The sequence below is a fragment of the Macaca thibetana genome, chromosome 14 (assembly GCF_024542745.1).
Source record: "Macaca thibetana thibetana isolate TM-01 chromosome 14, ASM2454274v1, whole genome shotgun sequence".
In the NCBI taxonomy this organism is placed as follows: domain Eukaryota; kingdom Metazoa; phylum Chordata; class Mammalia; order Primates; family Cercopithecidae; genus Macaca; species Macaca thibetana.
In genome coordinates, this window is record NC_065591.1 from 95,280,505 (window position 1) to 95,299,331 (window position 18,827).

The 18,827-nt window shown below is 34.2% G+C and overlaps 1 protein-coding gene across 5 annotated transcripts in view; it reads left to right on the top strand.

The window, feature by feature from the left end:
* Positions 1-18,827, top strand: part of DYNC2H1 (dynein cytoplasmic 2 heavy chain 1) — a 349,828-nt gene that overhangs the window by 233,156 nt on the left and 97,845 nt on the right. For all 5 annotated transcript variants that reach the window (XM_050758858.1, XM_050758861.1, XM_050758859.1 and 2 more), the window contains one exon: positions 11,549-11,665. In XM_050758858.1, the coding sequence (XP_050614815.1) occupies positions 11,549-11,665 (117 nt within the window). The remainder of the gene's footprint in view (positions 1-11,548; positions 11,666-18,827) is intronic.

Consider the following 18,827-nt stretch of genomic DNA (forward strand, 5'->3'; position numbering starts at 1 on the left):
ATATACTAATATCATAGACTTGATTTTCCAACCTTTATTAGGTTATCATTCAGTAAGATATAAAAGTGTCTCTTTGAAAATGCAGTTAAAGGGAAAGAACTATGTACTTATCTTTCCTTTGTGAATTATGTTTCAAGATAACGAAAGAAAAGTTGATAAAACTCTTCCTTATTGAATAATTCTAGATAATAAATATGGCAGTAATGATGAAATTTGAAAAGTCATTATTTCACAAACTCTAATAAAATAATTGGTTCAGACAATGATTATCAGAGGTTGAACCCATTAGATGGAAGGTTTACGGGGGTGTTTGCAAGAGAAGGATAAGCTGTCACCACCTGTACCCTGTGATCAATCTTTGCATCAGAAAGAGGAGGCATTCAGACACTATGCACCTCCAAACGTGATGAAATATGAAGTATAATTTCCAAAAGTATTCTTTCAAAAAGAGTAAACCTGAGCCTAATCAAGTTTTAGAACTAATTTACCATTAACAGGAAACATAGGTATAAAAGAACAAGGTAAATGACAACACTGGAACCAGAATGCGGGACAGTTTGCAAGATAATGAACTCAGTTTAATCAACAAGTTAATGGCAGGCAAAAGAGGCAAGCGAGAAGGACTTCTCTATATTAATAAGACTTATAATACATAACAATTTATGACCTTTCTGTGAATCCTGATTTAAACAATTCAATTAAAACAAATTTTGAGACTGTCAGAGAAATTTAAATATGGGCTGGGTGCCATTAATGTGATACCAATTAATTTTTTGTTTCTTGGGAGAAGTAATGGCATTATAGTAGTTATATCATTTTTTTTCTTTAGAGATACATATTGAGTATGTAGGAGTTAAATAACATGTGGTCTGGAATGTGTTTTAAAACATGTAAGGAATAATAACAAAAGGGAGATGAATGAAGCAAGTTCAGGAAAGTGTTGACAGTTGTTGAATCTACATTATGGGTATCTTTGGGTTTCTTTGAAAATGTTCATAATAAAAATCAATTTTTGTGTATCTTTGGAAATGTTCATAGTAAAATTAATATTTAAAGTTTTTAAAATGTCATGTATATTTACATGTATGTTCTTGACCTTGTCACCCACCTTTTAGTACTTTCTTTTACACAGCTATTAGCACTTTTCTCCAAAAAAGTCTTGGGTGGGAGGTAGCATCCCCTATTACTGCAATGTTGAAAATGGCAAACACTTTTCAAGTCGCCCTCATAGCTAAAGAACAGTCATGCCAGCCACCAACCCCAGTTTCTAACAGGGAACTAGTGAATCAAAGAGGCAGTTTCTTTGCTCTCTTGAAAGGCAGTGGCAAATTAACCTACACTGAGTAAAAGGAAGTCATAGTGATAGGGGAGGAAAGATTAGACGGGGGAGGGATTGTGAAGAACCAAGAGATAATTTTCGAGGTGATGAAAATGTTTGTTATTTAACACTAATTAGCAAGTTATAATTCCTGGTAACATCCAGAACTGAAGGCAAAGGTGATGGAAAAACCATAGCTTCTATGTTCAGTGGCACTATCAGGTTTTCCTTTTTCCACCAGAATAACCAGTGTTTAACTGGCCCTAGCCCAGTTTTTAACTTTCCTGATAATTCTGTAAACTACCTAACATTGTTTTAATAATTATCTTTTTTTACTTTTTACAGCTTTATTGAGGTTAATTAGCATTCAGTAAACAGCACATATTTAGAGTGTCTATTTTGGTAATTTTTGAAATATGTATATATGTTTGAGGCTATCACCACATCAAGATAATGAACATCCCTATTACCCCCAAAAGTTTTCTGTTAGCACTCCCTCCTGTTTCTTCTCCCCTATTCCCAGGCAACCACTGATTTCTTTTTTATCAGTATAGATTAGTTTGCATTGTCTAGAGTTTTATATGAAAGAACAATATAGTTTACCATTTTCTTTATGGCTTCTTTCTCAGCACAATTATCATAAGATTCATTTATGTTATATATATTAGGAGCTCTTCCTTTTTAATGCTAAATAGTATTCCATTGTATGAATATACCACAATTTGTTTATTCATTCAGTCATTGAAGATATTAGTTTGTTTTTGGCTCTGATATGGTTTGGCTGTGCCCTCATCCAAATCTCATCTTGAATTGTAGTTCCCATATCCCCCATGTGTGAAGGGAGGGACCTCATGGGAGGTGATTAGATTATGGGAGGCAGTTTCCCCCAGGCTGTTCTCATGATCGTGAGTTCTCACGAGATCTGATGGTTTTATGAGGGGCTTTCCCCCTACATTGCTCTGCACTTCTCTCTCCTCTTCCATGTGAAAGACATGTTTGCTTCCCTTCCACCATGATTGTAAGTTTCCTGAGGCCTCCTCAGTCATGCAAAACTGTGAGTCAATTATATCTCTTTCCTTTGTAAATTACCCGGTCTCAGGTATTTCTTCGTAGCAGCATGAGAGTGGATTAATGCAGGCTCCTACATTAAGCTGCTATGTATATTTAAATATTGATTTTATATCTTCATATGAACATATTCTTTTATTTCCCTTGACCAAATACCCAGTAGTGGAACGGCTAGATTATGTGACAGTCATATGTTTAATCTTTTAATTAACTGTAAAACTGTTTTCAAATGTGATATATAATAGATATTATTTTAAAAAATAAATAGATGAATGTATTAGGAGAGATGAGGTCTTACACGTATTTGGTTGTGTATACACATGATATAGTGCATTTATATGTTCCATGTGTCTTATTTGTATTTTGATAAATAACAAAAGTATATTTTTACTATTAGTAAGTAGGATTGTTAGAGCCGCTAATTATTCAGAGTGCAACAAAGTATCATCTCAAGGCAGATACAGCATTTCATATAATTTAGTAATTAATACCAGATCTTATTTAGTATTAACCAGTTATACACAAAATAGGAATATATATGATTTATAATGAAGTGTTCTGCCTAGTACTCCAAATAATATAGCTCAGTATTTGAAAACTGATATATTCATTGTGTGGGTATGAATTTATAATAAATATCCTTCGATAACAGGTTCATTCTCAATTTGCTTATGTTAAAATTGCACTAACTAGCGGATCTTCTGAGATTTATATACAGGCTTTTAATGTCATATTACCTTGAAAAATGATGATGTGAGTTCTTAACATGGTAGAGTGCCTGTACATTTCACTTTTGATCTTGAGTGAAATCTCATCTCACACATCACCAACATAAATTACAATTTGGTCTTGTGTGTGACTGGCGTAAATATATTTAGAGACATGAGAAATACAAAGAAAAGTTTTCCCGCCTTCCCCTTTATCCTGCATATGTTAACATTAGAAAGATAAGCCACTGCGTATTCTCCTGTCTCATGTTAGTATATGGTTTTGGGGGGGTATGCATTTTTATGTATGCAGGGAAATTTTATATGGTTTGATACATCTTGATGTATTTGGTAACACAGTTAAACATCATCATTGTACGTGGCCAAGCATGCACAGGGAGCATGAAACTATCAAGGGTTTTTGAGGCCCCAAAATCATTAAAATAGAATATTTGGGCTGAAATTTAAAAATGTAATATTGTTTAATGAATTTCTATTCATTTCAAAAACAGAAGATACATATTGTAAACATAAAAGTATTCTAAATTTTTTTTCTGCAATTATAATATTATCTGAGAAAACTGATTTAGTGTTTTTCCTTTATAATTCTTAGACATTTGTCTTTATTTGTCTTCTTGGGATAGGTAGGTCCTTATGTGCAGTGTTGAATAAACGTAGTGAGAGTTGGCATCCTTACCTTGCTATGAGTTTAAAGGGAATGGTTTTTAACATTTTATTATTATGGTATTTGCTTCATTTTATAGATACCATTTATCAGGTTGTATTAGTTGGCTTGGCCTGCTATAACAAAATACCACAAATTGGGTAGCTTAAACAACAGAAATTTATTTTCTCACACTTTTGGAGGCTAGAAGTCTGAAATCAGGGTACAGCATACTCAGTTTCTGGTGAGGCTGCTCTTCCAGGCTTGTAGACAGCTGTCTTCTTTCTGGGTCCTCATGCGTCCTTTCATTTGTACATGTGCGCAGAGAGAGAGTGAGCAAGGTCTCCAGTGTCTCTTCTTCCAGGGACTCAAATCCTATCAGATCAGGCCCCGACCCCTATGACCTCATTTAACCTTAATTACCTCCTTAGAGGCCACTTGTCAAAACACAGCCATAATGGGAGTTAGGGCTTCAACAGATGGATTTTAGGGGGAACACAAACATTTAGTCCATAAATTTAAAATGTTTTCTAATATTCCCAGTGCTTCTCTTAGTCTTCACTCTACAGCAAACTATCTCAAAACTTAGTGACTTGAAGTAATAATGTTTTCTATTTTTAAATGATTCTGTGGGTTGGCTGGATTATTCCTTTTTAGTTTCACTTGAGCTTACATGTAAGGTTGACTTTATTTGGAGAGTTGAGCTGGAAGGTTCAAAATGGTCTTACTCATGTTTGTAGACGGTGCTGGCTATTAGCTAGGGTGACTTGGTTCTTGATGTGGCCTTTTGTCTACAGGATGCTAGGATGGTATATCAGGGTTTCAAGTCCAGAAAGTACACTGCATGTCCTTTTGAAGTCTAGGCTTTGTAAATTACACATTGCTTTTGCTGTATTCTGTTAATCAAAGCAAATCCAGCCCAGATTCAAGATGGTGGAGAAGTAGATATGTCTTGAAATGGGAGGAGAAGAACATTGCATTGCAAAGGATGTGATTGTAGGAATGCATCATTTATCGAAGGCTATTATTATAACAATCTCCCAAATCTTTGCTAAGTTTGCTAGGGGTAATTTGTTAAGAATATGTTGATGAATTTTATTGTCTGTGTTTCCTCTAAATATTGAGAAGATTATATACTTTCTTCTCCTTAATTTATGTGAATTATAGTTTCTATGATTGAACCATATATGCAATGTCATCCTGTATATCTTTTTTAAAATGTTGTTTGATGTTTATTTATTTACTTGAATCTGTGTTCAGGAGTAAGACTGGTCTTTGAATTTACATTTTCTTTGGTATTAAATTTTTACTAGCCTTTATAACATTATTTGGAAAATGTTGCCTCATATTTCTAGTCTCTGAAAAAGTAAGTGCAAAAAGTATTTGTTTTAAAGAATGCTAATATAACTTACATATAAACTATTGGTGCCTGAGATTTACTTTGAGATAGTATTTTTAACTTCTAATTTAATTTTTTGACCAACTCTAGCCCCACTTAGAGAAACTCCACCATTCTTGAGATTGTTTTATTAATTTGCATATTCCTAAGAATTTCTCTATTAGCCAAATTTGCAACTTTTTATGGTATAAAGTTTAAAATAATCTCATGGCATCTTTTAGTATTTTCTGTATCTGTAATTTCCTTTAAAAGTAGAATTTTAAAATAACATTTTTCCATTTTTAATTTTACCAGTAGCTATCTACCATTCAATCTGGTAAGAAGTCTCTTATTAGTGTTTTCAGTGAACCAACTTTTGGCTTTTTAAAACCTCTGATCTCTTTTGTGTCTGTTTTCTATTTAAATTTTGTTTGCCCTTATTGTTATAGATAACTTTCATCTATATTCTTAACTGTGTAATTTATACATTTTACTCAATTTTTAGCATTGCTTCTTTTTAACATAAGATTTGCTACTATAATTTTCCTCCAGAATCTCATTAACTGCCCATTCACTATTGTATAAATTTTGATATGTGGTTTTTTCATGAACACAGTGTTTTAAAATTTTATTAAAATTACTTACTTGACCTTGAGTTATTTAGAAATGTGTTTTGTATTTCCAAGTGTAGGGGGGTAATTTTGGTAACATTTTACCAATTTCTAACAATTACACTGTTGCCAGATATGATCTGTGTGATATCAACTCTTAAATTTGCTAAGACTAGCTTTATGGTCTAATATGTGGCTGATGTTCTTAAATGTTCTCTGTGTGCTTGAAAGAATGTTCTTGCTTTTACACTGTTGGTGAAAATGTAAATTAGTTTTACCATTGTGGAAGACAGTGTGGCGATTCCTCAAAGATCCAGGACCAGAAATATCATTCGACCCAGCAATCCCATTACTGGGTATATACCCAAAGGATAATAAATCATTCCATTATAAAGATACATGCATGCAGATAATTATTGTAGCACTGTTCACAATAGCGGAAACATGGAATCAACTCAATACCCATCAATGATAGACTGAATAAAGAAAATGTGGTACATATACACCATGGAATACTATACAGCCATAAAAAGAAATGAGATCATGTCCTTTGCAGGGACATGGATGAAACTAGAAGTCATCATCCTCAGCAAACTAACACAGGAACAGAGAACCAAATACCATATGTTCTCCTTCATAAGTGGGAGTTGATCAATGAGAACACATGGACATAGGGAGAGGAACAACACACACAGGGCCTGTCAGGGTGTGGGCATCAGGATAAATGGCTAATGCATCTGGGCTTAATACCTAGGTAATGAATGGGTTGATAGCTGCAGCAAACTACCATGGCATACATTTTCCTATGTAACAAACCTGCACGTTCTGCACATGTATTCGAAACTTAAGTTTTTTTTTAAAAAAATGATGGTTTGTTCTCCAGATATTGGGTGTATTATATGTCCTTTGGTCATGCTTGTTGATTGTGTTCAAATTTTCCATATGTGTTCCGTATGTGATCTACCAATTGCTGAGAAACCCACGTTAAGTGTCCTACATAATGCTAGATTTCTATTTCTCTGTATCTTCTGGTAATTTTATCATCTACAACATCTGTGTTTTTAAGTATTAGGTTGTGCAAAAGTAATTGCAGTTTTTGCCATTACTTTTAATGACAAAGTATCTGTGTGTGTGTGTGTGTATATATATATATACACAAAGATACTTAGAATTATGTCAATAGATAGTGATGCTTTTATCCCTTGTAATACTTTTTGCTTTAAATTTTCTTGAGGTTTACTAAAAAAGGGTTACCTTTTAACTTTGAAATCTATTACCTTTTAACTTCGAATGTCCTTATGTTTTAGGTACCCACTTTTAAATATATATACATAATGTTTAACCATTAACATATAAACATATTTTTAGTTGTTTTTAAGTAATGTTTAGCAATTGTTTTAAAGTAATAAATTACTGCAATTATTGATTTATTTGGATTCATTAATATCATTTTTAAAAAATCTCCTCTTTGGGCCAGGTGTGGTGGCTCACGCCTGTAATCCCAGCACTTTGGGAGGCCGAGGCTGGCAGATCGCGAGGTCAGGAGACCAAGACCATCCTGGCCAACGTGGGGAAACTCTGTCTCTACTCAAAATACAAAAATTGGCAGCGTGGTGATGCGTGACTGTAATCCCAGCTACTCGGGAGGCTGAGGCAGGAGAATCGCTTGAACCAGGGAGTTGGAGGTTGCGGTGAGCTGAGATAGCACCACTGCACTCCAGCCTGGCAACACAGCCAGGCTCCGTCTCAAAAAAAAAAAACAAAAAACAAAACTCCTGTTTGGCCTGCTGTTTTTTGTGACCAAGGGCCTTCTACTGTACCCTTGTTTGCATTCTTTTAGATTCATTTTCCCTTTTTAAAAAAAATTCTGTTTTTTTTTTTTCTATTTTGGAAAATTTATTCTATACTTATTTTTTTCCTCAATGGTTATACTAAATTTTAATGTACCATCCTTCCATACAATGCGATGATTTAGAATGCTTTAACTCTGCTCACTTTATCCCAACTTAAATATGATTATTTTTCAGTGTTTTATTTCTGTTGTATATTGGGATCATACTTCAATAGATTTATAAATTTCTTAAACATTTTCTTTGCTTACTATTCCTTTTTACTTATTAGACTCTCTTTTTTTTGATGATTTCCTTCTAGCTAGTGTCCATGGTTTAAATAGTGAAGCTGCACTCTCAGTTTTGTCTCAAAATACTCATATTTTATATTTTCTCAAAAAATAATTTTGCTAAATTTGTAACAATTCTAGGTTGACAGTCTTTTTGTCAACATGTTTTGTCTTCTGTTGTTGCAGTTGGGAAGTATTTGTTTGGAATAATCTATTATTTCTTTCTAGCTTCTTATAATATCTTTTTTTTTTTCCTCAATGTTCTACAGTTACATTGGGCAATACCAGCTGATTTTATTTATTCTGGTTGGGATTCTTTGACTTTTCTGAATATGAGAAGTATTGTCTTTCACTAGTTCTGGAAAATTCACATAAAGTTTCTTTTTAAAAATTGCCTCTGTCTCCTTTTATTAGCTCTTCGTATAGTAATAACGCTGAGTAGGCATATATTAAGCCTTTTTATTTTCTTCTCCATGTTTAAAAAATCTTATTTATTATTTTGTGTCTTTGTATTTTTTCTCCTTTTTGGCTTTAGCCTTTAAGATTTTCATTATTTTCTTTGACAATTCTGTCATAAATTTTAAGTCATAATGTTGATGTTCTTGCTTATTCTTAATTTTGAAATGTGCTTTATCATAAAATTTTCTCCAGAAATCTAGTCTGTGTATTCCCTGTAACAAAAATGTAAATTATTTAATTTCTTTGACATCTATAAAATGAGAATTAGTGTTTATATTCCTTCTTATTCCAAAGAAGAATTACTGTCAGTGACTAACAAAAATGTAAATAATCTACTAGTATAAAATCAGTAGTTGAGGAAATTAGTGTAAGAGAAAATTAGCATGGGAAAATAAAATAAAACTAAGGAAACAGTTTATGCCAAACAAGACAAAACAAACAAAAAAGGTTGTACTTTCTATAAAGTTGGTATTGTTTGATCAAAAATCATTTGGGGTGCTTCATGATATCCAACGGAAAATACAATTATATATAAAATTTAGTGTCTTACAACAAAACATACCAATTGCTCAGAAAAGGTAGGTGTTCCTGAAATGCCTGTCACTGGTCTTTGAAATGACAACAGGTGAAGTAGGAGTGGCAAAATCTTCTGTGGTTTTCCTATAATTTCTTCATTTTGAAATATTATTTTCTGAATGTTTTATTTTTTAGAGATGGGGTCTTGCTTTGTCATGTAGACTTGAGTTACAGTGGCATGATGGTAGCACACTGCAGCTTGGAATTCCTGGGCTCAAGCAGTCTTTCTAGGTCAGCCTCCTCAGTAGTTACAGGTGCATACCACCATACCTGGCTAATGTGTTTTTAAAATTTTTTAAGAGAAGAGGTCCCAATATGTTGCCCAGGTTAGTCTCAAACTCTTAGCCTCAAGTGATCCCCCCACCTCAGGCTCCTGAGTTGCTAGCATTGCAGGTGTGAACCACTGTGCCTGGCTCCTTTACAATTCTTACAGATCGCCCAAAGCATGCCAGTGGCATAATTCATGCTGTTAATTATGGGTAGAAAGTGGAAGAATTGATGTAAATATGTTGTTAATGAATGAAATTTTATCCCTTTTGATACCATTTTAAAGTAGTATGATGAAAAAATTATATTTAACTGGTTTAAAATATGAAAAATAGGTATTTTATTATCTATGCTTTATAAAAAAGATAAGTATATGTGTTAGATTTTGTAAAAACAGATAGTTCATTGATACAAGTTATAGCCCTGTCTTTGTTAATAAAAATGTTATTAGACGTTTGAACTCCCTTTCTTATTACTGCCTGTTATTTAAAAATTATGATATGATAGTATTATCTAAAAAGAAATCCTCACATGTTATTTTTCTTGGACAGAAGACGTCTTTTTTTGGTTGGTGTACATTTTATTCTTAAAACAGGTCTTAACATCATGCATAAAAAAATTTGCACTCTTTTTCCTTTAGACATCTCTTTGCATTCTTATTTGTTTTCTGTCATGTTTGACAAATTTAAAACACAAATAAGTAATAGCAAAACTTGAGTTAAAATAGTACTTCTTCTGACTACCAACTAGTTGTGTTTTGTGGTGTAGCAAAGCTGATAAATTAGGTGCTATTTTATGGTTCAGCTAGAGCAAATGAAAATAATTTATCAGAAAACCAAAAAAAAAAAAAAAATCAAACACTGAATCACAGGTTTTTAAGAATCAGTGAAACACTCTGGAAGTGACTTGAGTTTAACAGCATGATTATTGATGTTTAACAGTTAAGTTGTACATTCATTCTGAAAGATTTATGGCCTTAATTTTATTATGAACTTTACTAATGTAAGAGTCTAACGAAATATGAAATATAGTTCAATATGTTACAAAAGGAAAAACAAATCACATTTCTCCCAAAGTGAAAACAGAAGTAGTCAACATGCTATAAATGTTGAAGTTTAAAATACTGACTTAGGAAGACATATCTGTTTTTTTGGATTTATTTTGTTTGTTTTAGACAAACAATGAGATAAAACAATCTTAATATTTAGGTATAATATGAAAAACAGTATATACATCATTGATTTTATATATATAAACACACATATATCACAATATCTGTAGCCTAATATTTAGCATAGTTAGTAATATTCTGGATCATTAACAAATGATTAATAAGGTTCATTAATGTTCTTAAAATGGGAATCATTCAGTATTATTTTAGAAAAAAAGTGAGTGAATTGATTTTGGTGAGAATAGTGATAAAGAAACTGGTAATAAGGACATTATAGAATTGAAAGCCCTAAATAGGGAATACTTACCTTGCCTTGTTTGAATTGATTGACCCATTCTTTTTTCACTGGGGCCTTGTATGTAGAGGAAACATTGAAATTACAACTTAAAGTTAATGTAGAGCATTAAAACATTTACAAATAATTTATCAACCAGTAATTATTGCTTTACCATTTTATACGGTTTATTATGCTATTGTTTTTCCATTCATTTCATATTTTTAAGGAAACTATCTTTGTCAGCATTTTGAGATTATGAAATTTAAATCAAAACAATTCCAGATTTCAGAAATGAACAAATAGAGACACCAAGTGGTTATTAATTATGGGCAATTAGAGCTTTCTGGGTAAAGAGGCAGCTTTAGGCCAGGACTGGTGGCTCATGCCTATAATCCCAGCATTTTGGAAGGCTGAAGTAGGAGGATTGCTTGAACCCAGGAGTTCAAGACTATCCTGGACGACATACTGAGACATAGTCTCTACCAAAAATAAAATTAGCTAGGCATGGTGGCACACACCTGTAATCCCAGCTAGTAGGGAGACTGAGATGGGAGGATCGCTGGAGCCCAGGGATTTGAAGCTGCAGTGAGCTATGAATTGCGCCATTGCACTCTGGCCTCGGTGACTGAGTGAGACCCTGTCTCAAAAAAATCCAAATAACAACAAATGAAGCATCTTTCAAATACAAGCCATTACAGTATGTAATTTTAAAATCGTTTTTCTCCAGCTTTAAGTTCTTTTATTTTTTTAAACTGCTTAAACAGTAAAATATTAAGCGAGTTGAAGAAAGATAATATGATTATAAACTGTTGACAACATTTTTTCTCTCTATTTTTATAAAACAAAATATGTCTGTTTTTGTACCTATGCTCTTTCTTCCTGTTCGACTGAAATTATTTTTATTTGTTGATACTTATTATTTTCTTCATTCAGGTTATTTCACAGTTGAGGATTTTGGGCAGATCCATAACAGCTGGTTCCAAATTTGATAGAGAAATCTGGTCTAATGAACTTTCTCCTGTCCTCAATCTCTGGAAGAAACTAAACCAGGTTAGTAGTGGAATATTCTTCCGATTCTTTTGCTTTTTTCTCCCTGTCATTTTTTCCAGCATCATAATCATGTACTCCCCATTTCTGCCTGAGTCATACAAGTAATCACATTGCACAGGTTCCTAACTGTGAAGTCATGGCCTAGGACCTCCTTTCTCCATACCAGTGCACATCAAAGTTAGTATTCTTTACTCTCTCTTTTATGAAATTGATCTTTCCTTATCTTTAAATAAGTAATCAAATTCACATAATTTCAGTTTTCCCCTTTAGCAGTTCATTCCTTGTCTCGATGTTTGATAATTTTCTTCCCTTAGGACTACGCTTCTTGTAACAGTTTCTGAGCCCAGTTTCCAACTTTTTTTCAATGACATTGGCAGTTTTGTATTTTCTAGTGATTTTCCCAATTCGTGCAGTTCTTAAAATGTATATACATATACAACCATGTAGGTATTCATATTATATATATTATTATGTAATATAGCTATTTATTCTGAGAATAATATATGATTATTTTCAGTTTTTACTTAGTAATAATATGGAAATGGAATTATTTGCATAATTGACTAAGTTTACCTCTTATTAAACAGAAAACCAATGGCAAAAGTAACCTTAATTATTGCAAAGATCTCATCTTACATTTTGGAGACATAATCCAGGTATTCGTTGGAAAGTTTCCTTCTCCGTGAAATATAGTTAACTTGTTTGACTCAATTTCCAGAGTTTGGGGGAAGATTAGAGTCCACTCTATAGTTTTGGCACCTTAGTCCCCTATAATTTTTCTCTGCCTACTTCTAAATTTGTACTGTCCATGTTGTTTTTATTCCAAATTCGACTTAACCTTAAAGCACAACTTACCTATCTGTTTTTTATAAGAAATCCGGTCATGTGATTTTGTAGCTTTAGTGATCATTAATGAAGTGCGAGGAACAGCTCATATTGCTAAGTGTGCTGTCTTCTACTAAGTCACTTTTCTTTGAACTACATTCTTTGAAGTTTTAACACTTCTTAAAGTTCCCACAGTTGACTCTTCCATCTGTGCGAAATTTACTTGGATGTGTCGTTTAGACTTCCTTGTACTACCTGCTTCTCTTCATCAGGCACATCTGATTTTATTGCTAGTCTCTCTCCCTCACTGCCAGCACACATACATACCTTCTTCGTCATTCTGAGAAAACTTTTTTCGATTATTACATAAAGAAGACTATATGAATGACTTCAAAGGCTTATATGTAGATTATTTGCCTCCTATGACCCAACTCAAGATTAGAAACTCAACGTATTCTCTGCCGTTCCCCAAACCCTCGTTTTCTTTTTTTTTCTTTTCTTTTTTTTCTGTTTTTTGTTTTTTGTGTTTTGAGATGGAGTCTTACTCTGTCACCAAGTTTGGAAGGCAGTAGCACCGTCTCTGCTCACTGCAACCTCCGCTTCCCCAGTTCAAGCGATTCTCCTGCCTCAGCCACCCAAGTAGCTAGGACTACAGGCACATGCTACTGCAACCAGCTAATTTTTATATTTTTAGTAGAGATGCATTTTCAGCATATTAGCCAAGCTGGTCTCAAACTCCTGACCCCAGGTGGTCCACCTGCCTCAGCCTCCCATAGTGCTGGGATTACAGGCGTGAACCACCACGCCCAGCCCAAACCCTCATTTGGAATGCAGATATAGCCCATTACTAGTTCTCTGATGTTGGATTTCTGCCACAACGGACCCCCTAATTACCTGATTCCTACATACAAAGGAAACAGGGTAGAATCTAGGTTTTGAATTAGCATTCAAAAATCATAATTTTATTTTAGGGGAAATCATAATTTGATTATGAAATTTAAATCAAAACAATTCCAGATTTCAGAAATGAACAAATAGAGACACCATTTGATTATGAAATTATGATTTCCCCTAAAATAAAATTATGATTTTTGAATGCTAATTAATAATGCAGTTAAGTATTTTGAATTCTCGTGACTTATGTAACAGAGATAAAAATGTAACTTCTAGAACCAGACTGGTGGGGTTCAAATTTCAGCTCCAGAACTTTCTAATTGTATAACTTAGGAAACTTACTTGACTTTTCTGTAAAATGGGTATAGTGATAGTGCTTACTATCATTACTTACTATCATCACCAGCAGTGATATTACTCATGAGGATTAAATGCATTAATATATGTAAAGCTTTTATAATAGTGTCTGGCATATGTAAGCGCTCTCTTTTAACTATTCATTTAACATTTATTGAAGGTACTTTTATTATGAATGGTCATTTATAATACATGACCATTCGTTTTACCCTTTTTCAAGCAAATTATTTTTATTTATATAATCATATTATTGGTCAGTTGTTCATTCAAATATTTTAATGAGTACGTAATGTGTTTCAGTGATTTTTATGCTAGGGACTAAATAGAGAAACTTGTGGACAGAACAGTCATGGTACCTACCTTGTGGAGTTTACAGTTAGTTCATAAGAGAGATATTAAAAGATGAAGCAAGTAAATAAATTATTACAAATTATTGCAGATGCTGTGGATGGAAAGGACAAGTGCTGTTATAATAAGGGAGAAGATCTATTTTGGCCTTCTTGGATAGTTAGGGAGTATCTTGTTTGAGAAGTGAAATTGAATCCAAGATATGAGCAATGAGAAGCTAGCCAGACAGAGTTGGAGGGGAAGACTACTTTAAGCCAAGGTGACAGCATACACACATTCCCTGAGAAGAGAAAATGCTTGGCGCATTCAATAAAACTGAAAGGAATGTCAGTGTGATTGGAGTATAGAGACTAAAGGATAGAGTAGATGAGGTAAGGGGGTGCTATGATCTGAATGTTTGTTTCCCTCTTGAAATTCATATGTTGAAGTCTTAACTCTCAAAGTGATGGCATTTGTAGATGGGGCCTTTGGGAGGTATGATTAGGTCATAAGAATAGAGCCCTCACAAATGGGATTAGTGCCCTTATTAAAGAGGTTCCAGAGAGATCCCTTACCCCTTCCTGCACGTGAGGACACATCAAAAAGACAGTCATCTCTGAATCAGGAAGTAGGTGCTCACCAAACACAGAATCTGTGACGTCTTGATCTCAGATTTCTCAGACTCCAGAACTGTAAGAAATACATTTCTGTTGTTTATAAGCTACCTAGTTTATGGTGTTTTGTTATACCAACCAGAGCAGACTAAGACAGGGGAAGGAATTTTATTCCAAGTCCAATGGAAAACCATGAAAGTTATAGGTAGAGTTACAGGTAGAACTTTCTTCAAAAAGTTTTTGAAGAAAGCTGTTGTGTAGAAGATGGTGAGAAAGTAAGGAGAACATTCAGGAGACTCTTGCAGTAGTCCAGGTGAGAGCTGATGGCAGCTTACATTACAGTGGCAGAGCAGATGAAGAGCAGTTGACGCCCTTGAGTAATGCCAAAATGTAGTTATTATCAGAAGAAGAGTGGCTGGAGTATCAGTGAGGGAAATAAACAAAAACAAAAAAGCCAAAAAAAGAACAGAAGACTGTATTATCATAGAAACCTTGAGGAGTCTTTAGTTAGGAATGAAATTGTTAACTAGGCCAAATAGCTTCTGAGAGATTAAACAAAATGAGGACAGAATTGACCATTGGATTTTCAGAATAAAAGTTGTCGCTGGTGACCTTGACAAGAAGAGTTTAGGTGGAATAAGGAGATTAGAAGTTAGATTTAAAGGCTAACTAGAAATAGGAGATGAGGAAGTAGAGTCAATGTATCTAGAGAATTCTTTTTTTTAATGTGCTATAAAGGAGAATAGCGAAATACAGGGCCCAGTGTGTTTTTTTCTTAGAGAGGGAAAGTAACTATTAGGTTGGTTTTAGGCTAATGAGAAAGATTCAGTAGAGGAAGTAGCTGAAGATGCTGAAAAATTAATTAAAGCTCTTAAACCATTTAGGAAAACAAAAACAATAATTTTTGCTAAACGAGAGATCAGTAATAAATATAGATGCTCCTGCTTCTTAAATATGTTAATTTTTTTTTTTTTTTTTTTTTTTTAGATATAGGATCTTGATGTAACTGTTTCTCTCAATGTGAAACCACTGAAGTTTAATCTTGCCGTGCTTTTCTGTCCTTGCTTCTGGCCACATAGAATTCCATTGTTCCAGCATTTACAAGATTATTTGGTTTCTGTGTTTGTTTTTAATTATTGGCTCAATCAGGATATATGAAATATTTTTCCCACTTTTTATAACTGTTGATATAATCCCAGGTATTCCTTTAAGCTCTTCTCAATGTCACATTTCAAACCAATTCAATTAATCGTTTCATCTTTCTGTCCCTTTGTTTTCTTTGACTTGGCCTAGTTGACAAAATAGAGTGCTACAAAGTTGCCAAACATCCTTGTTCCCAATTTGATCTTTGTATATCTACTCTTTAAATGATTTAATAGGTGGCCAGGCGCAGTGGCTCACACCTGTAATCCCAGCACTTTGGGAGGCCAAAGTGGGAGGATCACCTGAAGTCAGGAGTTCAAGAACAACCTGGCCAACATGGTGAAACCCCCATCTCTACTAAAAATACAAAAATTAGCCAGGCATGGTGGTACACGCCTGTAGTCCCAGCTACTTGGGAGGCTGAGGCAGGAGAATCACCTGAACCTGGGAGACGGAGGTTGCAGTGAGCCAAGATTGCACCACTGCACTCCAGCCTGGGTGACAGAGCAAGACTCTGTCTCTAAATAAATAAATAAATAAATAAATAAATAAATAAATAAATAAATAATGATGTGATAGGCATTTCATTTAAGTACACTGACAACTGGTCTAGGTTTAGCTTGATTTTTATCCTGTTATTTTGCACGAGATGCCTTAGTAATACTACAGTTCCAAGAAACTGTTCCAACCTGTTTTTCTTAACACATCAGAGGTAAATGTGCAAGAATACTTTAATTGTTTTGAAGTAATTTTCTCCAAAACTCAGCTTCTCTTGTCTCTCCACTGCTTTTTTTCTTAATTAGAACTATGAGTTTATGAGAAAATCAGTTTAGGATATGTTTATAAGTGAGCTGGAGAGGAGATCTACTAGTGTGTTATTTCAACTGAGAGAGAATGTTTATCCAGCTGCTCTAAAGATTCTAGAATTTAGCAATTTCAAAATTGCTACTAGGGGTTTTGATTAATACTCAATTTAAAATCTTGCCACAAGACACACACTTATTCCAAAACAAAATATTTTCCGAGTTTGTTCTTTCCCAAACTTGAGCTCCTTTAAAGGAAATAGTGATAGATATGGAATTAATCTGTGTATCTTTTAACAGCTAGAATTTTAGAGTTTTCCTGTTGGGGATCATTAGAAAAAGCTACCATCATGTTGAAACTGGAATATGGAGATCCTGAAATGTTTCTAGTGATAAAAGGGATTGGAAAACATAAATTAAGTCTACATTACCGATTGTGACTAATAATTTAAGGCATCCCAAAATGTTATTGTAGCTGATTTAGCATGCATTCTCTGCTGCTTTATGTTTAAGGGGAAAAAAAACTATTATATAAAAGGCAAAGACCAGCTAGGCTTATTTTGACAGTAGACATTATTTTATTTTCATGAAGCCAAGGACTCACAAAAACTCATGACAGATAGCATGATGACTTCCCAATGTAATAGGAGTCTTTTTTCCATATGAGGACCTTGAAGCTCCATAAGGCAAACAAGAAAATGCCATTAATTAAAAATATGCAAATGTCTGACTATTCTAGATACTTTACGGAGAATGATGAAAAGGAAATGACTAAAGAAAACCAAATATATAGTACAGTTTTACTAAAATATTAACATTTTACATGTTCATGCTATTAACAATATGTGTAAAGAATCTAACTCAGTACATGCATTTGACTTTTAAAAACTCAAAATACTAACAACTTCAGTAGATTCTAAGAATTTAAGAATCTGAACAAATTATGAGCAAAAGGGCTAGATAAAACAGGGGTTGCACTGACAAAATAAAGGAGATAGGAGGCTTTAGTGAGAAGCAGTTTCCTTTTGATTATAATTTTTTTAAAGGGCTGGCATTTTATTCCTGAGTTTATTTGTTTGAATAGTTTTGTAATTGATCCTTGGAACATTTTTATGATGGCTGCTTTACAGTCTTTGTTCAATAATCCCAACTTCTGTGTCATGTTGTTGTTTGCGTCTGTTGATAATCTTTCTTTGTAAATTTAAATTGACGTTTTACTAGTTCTTGGTATAATGAATAACTTTGTGCTATATCCTGAACATTTTAAATATTTGTAAGATTATGGTTCCTATTTAAATCTTTTTTTTTTTTTTTAAGTAGGTAGTCAACCTATTTAAGTTCAGAATGCATGTCTTGATTCACTTCTATAGGCTGTGGTTCCAATATCAATTTAATTTATACAATCCCTGCAGTGCTATTCTGGTCTGCCTCACTTGTGTCTTCTGTGACAGGACTTTACCATCACCACAACCATCACTGCCTCCTCCCCACAGTCTCCACAGAGCCCACTGTGAGAGGGAGGGCGTGCCCTCTTGTTACTTCAGTAGTGAGGTGGAGCCCAGAATTCCATCCACAGGCACTGCAGGGGAGGAGCAATGCCTCTTACTTCAGGGAGCAGGCAGAAGCAAGTCAGAGTACTGCCCAGCAACCTGGCATCTCTCCTACTGCAGGCCGGGGATGACTCATGACTTTTAAAAAAATAATTATTGATTTCTTCTTCTTTTTTAATTTGTAGAATATTTTACATTAGTAAGTTAGAAATGTGCGTTGGTGCCTGGGCATGGTGGCTCATGCCTGTAATCCTAGCACTTTGGGAGGCCGAGGCAGGCAGATGATTTGAGACTGGGAGTTCGAGACCAGCCTGACCATCATGGAGAAACCCCGTCTCTACTAAAAATACAAAATTAGCTGGGCATGGTAGCACATGCCTATAATCCCAGCTACTCAGGAGGCTGAGGCAGGAGAAGCGCTTGAACCCGGGAGGCAGAGGTCACGGTGAGCCGAGATCGTACCACTGCACGCCAGCCTAGGTAACAGGAGCGAAACTCCATCTCAGGAAAAAAAATAAAAGAAATGTGTATTGGCCTTTTGTAATTAAATTAGTAATAGAAGGTTGCTGGAGATTTCTAAAAATAAATTATGTGAAGCCCAGAAATTGTAACTTTAATTCCTGTTGGGCTGAATAAGATAGGAACTCAC